Raw genomic sequence first — 6,381 nt, 5'->3', positions numbered from 1 at the left:
CATCCACTCATCTATCACCATCCATCTACTACCTATCTAATGATCACCGTCACATTCATCACATCCATCCATCTATCATCCATCTATATAATCGATATATCTATATATCATACATCTATCATATTCATCACCTCCGTCTATCATCCGTCACATTCATCATACCCAGCCATCTATCAGATCGCAATCATCACCATCTATCATCCATCCATCTATCTAATCTATCATCTCTCCATCCATCTAATCTTCAATTCAACTATTCAATCATTATCATCCATCCATCCATAATACTTCTCTTCATCATCATCCATCTATCAACCATCTATCAATCATCCATTACCCCACTACCATCATCACATCTATCACTCTCCCTCCATCCACATCTATCACCCATCCTCCCGCCTGTCCATCTCGCCTCCACTCCGCGCCCGAACTTGAAAAACTCAAAAACACACCATCGCACAACCCCGCCTGACACCAACAACCGCTAACAATTCCGACGGTGACACCCCATATCTATATGGCCTCCTCGCCCGCCCGCCCGTCACCCGCCTGCCCACACCATCGCGATCGCTGTCCACTCGGCTCTCCGTCTCTCTGCTTACCCGCCACATCTCATCCGTCACCGCGCTAACTGTTCGTCACAATGCTCAACCACTGCTCTTTAACACACGTGACTGACAACATAATTGCAGTAGTACACAATCACTCACGTCGCTACCATGTTCGTGAACCTCAGCACATCTACCCATCTACTCATCTACCCATCTACTCATCTATCACAATCATCCCCATCTACTCATCTATCCATCCTAACACCCTACCCCAAACACAATACACTGAACTCTCATGTCTCTCCATACCCCCCACTACCACCACCACCATCATCCTGCTCACCCATCTATCCCATCCCATCCGCACATCAACCCAGATCCATCAACGTTCAACAGCCACCATCGTTACCCGCCTCATCACTCTACCAAGCAACACTGCCCGTACTGTAATAACTGAACCTATATATGTCTAATAAATAGTGTTATTAGTCATAAGCATTATAATAACATATGATTCAGAACCTAACATTCAGTCTGGTAATATTTTAATAGAAATCTACTATTATAACAATATTTTAACATTTATCTCAGGATCCTCTGTCTTACTGTTCTTCCTTCTCTCGCGCGTACATATAAAAAATTAATTTTACCATTAACATTTAGTTGTCCGTAAAGTAGCTATTGTTGAATATTAGATTTTGTTGGATATAGAAATTGTTGAAAATATTTATATCTTGCCTAACTTGACTTAGTGTTTGACAACTACGATAACACATACTTGGATTAGGAGAGAGTAAATATCACATCGCTGATGATTTGTTATTCATAAAACTGGACGAGGCAAACATCACAATCAACTTATATAATTAGTATATTTTATATATTATTTATTTTATATAATTCCTTAGAGAGAATAGTACTGAATTACGAATTCAAGTATTACCCATTTTTCAACAGTTTGGAATATTATAGATTGTAGATTATGAACCTCACATTGAGACCATTGTTGAATAGGTACATATTGCTCATCAGGTGTCAATGATTCTTGATCAAATGGTTCATTGTCAAAACCCCTAAATCTTCCTGATGTCATTGTATCTTTAGCATTATTATTATAAATTTGATATTGATACTGTTGAAATATGAGTAATGCTTGAATTCATATTTCGGCATTGTAACTGCGTAGAAAATTAACCTGGCCAATAACATTTAGTTATAGGTGAAAAGATATGGGTGTCAATATAACTTTGTAAGAATGTGTTAACAAAATTATATTTACTCCCTCCAAGAAATAACGATATAAAAAGGCACGTATATCAATCATGTCACATATCTAATTTTACAGTCATATATCAAAATAAAGCGTGACACACAAAAAGTGCGTTAGTACAATGGGAAGAATGTTGTAAACAGTTTACCTTTTAAAATTTAATAAAAATTAAGTAGAATAGTAGTACCTATTGACAGCCATCTGTTGTACATTGGGCACCACCTTTGTTATCATTGCAGTAATTATCAACACCTCCATATTGATTAGTATATGCTTCGCCATGTGTTGCATCTACTTCTCCAAAACTATTATAATCAGAATTATCGCTATTCATGATAGTAATGCACCACTTCCAGGTAGAATCCAAATCGTTAGTATAAAGGGCATTTGCTACTTCTTCATCCCATACTCCAGGATCCCTAGTAGTAAGCCAAGCATTTCTTTCTAAACTTACATTTTCGTTATCTACATTATACGAAACCCAATCAACACTGTATCTCTCTGTGCGAGGAATAATTTGACGTCCCATTGATCTGTCAAAATATCCTGTTCCCGAAGATACCCCGTTGTATCCTGATTTATGTTGATTTACAATGTCGTTACTCATCTCCAAAACATCATAATGATTCAAATGCATAGCAGTATGTGTGCCCAATGATGTCCTCCAATGTAAAGTCCTCTGTAAATTATTATCACTACCTCGTTTCATATTATCAGTTGAATTTGCGACGGTGATAACTGGGACACCTAATCCAGCTCCTGTAAACATGTCAACAATTGTGTCATAAATATCATCGATAGGTGCAAGAATTATTTTTGAATTTGAAATACCAAAGGATGGATAAGAATGATCTGTGGTGTTTGACAAAGCGTAGTAGCTTTCATAGCGAGTCATTACGGTTTGAACTATTTCGTCATGTTCTGAGAAAAGAGAACGTTTCCTAGTATTATCGGTAAAAACGGTATATCCAACAGCAATTGATGATATCGCATAGGTAACAGTAACACCAATAGCAAGTGCCCAGCAACCTGGAGAAGCTGGTACAGCACATACAATAGGGGCCCAGGCAGCCTGGGTCGAAGCTGCTGCTGCAATCAATACACCAGCTGTAGCTGCAACTTTTGCAAAGCTCCATCTGTTTCTTTTAATTAGTGAGATGGGTACATCCCCGCTCAAATTTTTCACAGTTTTTGAATTAGCACTGAAACTCAAAAAAAAACAACACAGACACAGACGGATACGGCAAATAGCGATAACCTTCTATTAGCTTCTAAAGTATTCCCACGAAAAATTATATAATCAACAAAAGCCATTTTGTGCAGCTACTATTTTTCTATTTGGTGATATGCATGTATTTCCTAAATTAAACCCAAGGTGGAAATCATGATGATATTTCCGGAGGCAAAGCCTTTTTGGCCATAACATAGTTCCTTACATATATATATATATATGTCTTGTTGTTTTATACAGCATGGAATTTTTACGTCAACTTATAAAGACGACAAAAATTGCTCCTTCTAAAAGTTTGTGGAATTACTACGTACAATATTTACTTTTAAAAAAACAGAAATTTTCTAGATACTTTTCCGCACAGATGTACCAGACGACAGTATCACTTTTGTCAACCGTGTTATTACCTGGAGAAACATCGCTCCGAAAAGCCTCAGACAAAAGCAGACGCGCGGTATTTTGTGTTCAATTTCCGTTGGTAGGGTGAATAGTCTGCGGCGTCGGATGGGCATGCTCCGCGTAAAGAACGTTGCCGTTTCCATTTATTTACTCCGTCAATTTTCTTGAACTGTCAACCACTCACATCGCCTCAGTTGATCGCACGAAGTATCCCGTAACATAGAACTCAAGTATGTTGCTATCCAACAATTGCAGCACTATGGTTAGCTGAAATTTAGTAACCTCGTCTAATTTCACTGTTTGCTAGGTCCAGTCTCTGGAGTGTTCCTTCCACGTCATCTTTGCAACCATTAGCTATTTAACCGAAAACATATCAGCAGATATATTGTATATTGCATATTCCATAATGCAAAACACCACTTATATCTCATTGTTTGAAGCACAAATTGTTGAGATAGTAATTTGGCGCACTGGGAAGACATACTGCTATCAATGTTGTTGTAATGGTAATTTGTACAATTAGTCGAGTTGTATTTGCTTATTCTATTTTTTCTTCTATAAATTATATATCTGACATGATTGATATACATGCCTTTTTATATCTTTATGTCTGGGAATGAATAAATATAACTTAACACATTGCTACAGAATTATATTGACACCCATATCTTTTCACCTATAACTAAATGTTATCAGGAAGGGTAATTTTCTATGCAGTTACAATGCCAAAATATGAATTCAAGTATTACTCATATTTCAACACATACAACACTGCTCATCTGCCTTGACCGCATCCACTCGCTCTCAGATCTTGAAAATTGAAAACCATCTTATCACGTCACATGACCGACATCCTATTGTTCGTGCATAATGATTCCCTGCCTCACCACTTCATCCCTGCTCCATTCAGCACACATCCTGGCAAGCTTAACCATATTCTGCCCATACTGCAATAACAGAACATATATACATTTCTAAGATTTAACTTCATGGCTAGCAATGCCACTTGCACTCACTATTCTATACATATGCATTCTACACCATCCATCCATGATCCTATCTCTACTTCTCTCAAACTACAAACGAATACTTAATGCTAGACTTCTTGCAATGAAGAGGATCTAGTTGCACTTATCAATATCATACAATGCCAAAATACATACGTTTATGTTCCAATCGTCCACATCATCAACTTCCTACATCATAATACATATAAGAATGCACTAATCCTGAACCAGAGTTCTAGGAAATAGGTTATATCAATACTGTTGAAACATTATACAGTCTATTCCATTATATACCGCACTGGGTAATTATGAACCACAATCCCTCTAATATCATATGATCCAGAACACAATATCAGTGTATTAACTCTCCATATTTAATGTGACTCTTATTCTTGACAGTTATAATCAATAATATAGATATGTTACACGAGTAATTATTAATCATGTCAATTAATTCGATCATTAATCAATGAACATCGTCTTACCATAAATCTATGATGATCAAGTTACCACAAATCTATGACAATCAGGTCATTACAAATCCATAATTTAACATTTACCTACTGTCACCTGCCTTCCTCTCTTTCCTCTGTCAGCTAAACTCCTTCCCCCTTCCTGTTCCCATATCACCACTTCTTCTCCTCACACGCCTCATCTCTTCTTCACTAAATACTAAAAATAATATTATGCCTACTGTTACCCGCAGTTAACTATGCGCGCTCGCGATGTCAAATCTGAAAAAGAAGAAAACAGTCGTCAGCAGCAATTACTCAATGGCATCGGAACAACCGCTAAACGCAGTAACATATTATTGAAATAGCAAGGTGTGTCTATATTAGCAACAATTTTCAGTATGTCAGCTTATCTCTACTGTTGCTATTTAGAAGCTCCTTGAATGGCTACAATTAGCAGCTAGTTACCACATTCCTCAAATTCTGATTCGCAAGTGTCTGCTTTAATCAACTCCCAGTTTGCTATAACAGGAAGCAGAAATATATATGCTCTTGACGTTCGTTTACCAAGCGGTATTTAAACAGTTGTGTAATTGGAATTCTTATGTTCATATTGGACTCACATCACTTCCAGAACCTGATTTCATGTGCATTGACATGCAATGGCTAAGTCCACAAATACCCAGTAACAATATACTATGTTTATATGGAAGTCAAGAAAAAGCCAAACAGAAGCCAAGGACCCGCGTAAGTTTGATGTTTCTTTCACTGTTATAAAATGTGACACAATTAATGAGCTTTATAAGAGTATAGTTATTGCAGGTGACGGAAATAGTTGGGTCTCATCCTTGAGAAAACAGTTAAGAGAATTAACTGATTACATTATACCCAATTCACCTGCATTACTTGCAATTGGCAACGATGATGTCAATACATTATACGTCTCTTCACCCTTTCGGATGTCTAAATGTAAAAATAAGGTTTATGTGGATATAAATAAAACTAAGAAAATAGATTTTGAAAAGCTCAACCAACAAATACAAGCACGTTACTTGGTCGAACCATTAAGGAGAAAAACAAACAGTCCAAAGAAAATGCTTGACAGGAGGTTTGCCGATGGTACAGATCATTTGAATCCTATTAAATCGGTGGAATATCTTTCTCTGTATCGGGACGATTATACCCCTGTTATATTTCTCAAATGCAGTTATGAGAATGCCAAGAGGACTGCCAAACTCGTGGCAATTGAAAGAAAACAATGGGATGATAATATTTTTCTAAAGTTCTCTCCACACATATTTTATTCGTATTTGAAATATCCTGTTGAATTTGTAATATGGAGGATCAAAGGTTCTGTATATGCTCAACTGAAAGTATGCGGTGGATCAGATCCAAAAATCTCTGCTACTATGTTTGATTATATGAGGATCAGTATTAGAATGGTAGGGCTATAAATTAGTAAATCATCAGG

At 36.9% G+C, this 6,381-nt stretch overlaps 2 protein-coding genes across 2 annotated transcripts; one reads left to right on the top strand and one right to left on the bottom strand.

Moving 5' to 3' along the window:
• Nucleotides 1-2,008: 2,008 nt before the first annotated feature.
• Nucleotides 2,009-2,716, bottom strand: TPHA0B04940 (DUF5341 domain-containing protein; the record flags this gene model as incomplete). Its single annotated transcript, XM_003684552.1, has 1 exon — nt 2,009-2,716. The coding sequence occupies one exon, from the start codon at nt 2,714-2,716 to the stop codon at nt 2,009-2,011; it is 708 nt and encodes a 235-aa protein (XP_003684600.1).
• Nucleotides 2,717-5,608: 2,892 nt separating this feature from the next.
• TPHA0B04930 (uncharacterized protein) lies at nt 5,609-6,364 on the top strand (the record flags this gene model as incomplete). Its single annotated transcript, XM_003684551.1, has 1 exon — nt 5,609-6,364. The coding sequence occupies one exon, from the start codon at nt 5,609-5,611 to the stop codon at nt 6,362-6,364; it is 756 nt and encodes a 251-aa protein (XP_003684599.1).
• Nucleotides 6,365-6,381: the final 17 nt, after the last annotated feature.

This window comes from Tetrapisispora phaffii, chromosome 2 (assembly GCF_000236905.1).
Source record: "Tetrapisispora phaffii CBS 4417 chromosome 2, complete genome".
NCBI lineage: Eukaryota > Fungi > Ascomycota > Saccharomycetes > Saccharomycetales > Saccharomycetaceae > Tetrapisispora > Tetrapisispora phaffii.
The sequence above is the reverse complement of the archived record's forward strand: the minus strand, read 5'-3'. Positions and strand labels throughout refer to the sequence as shown.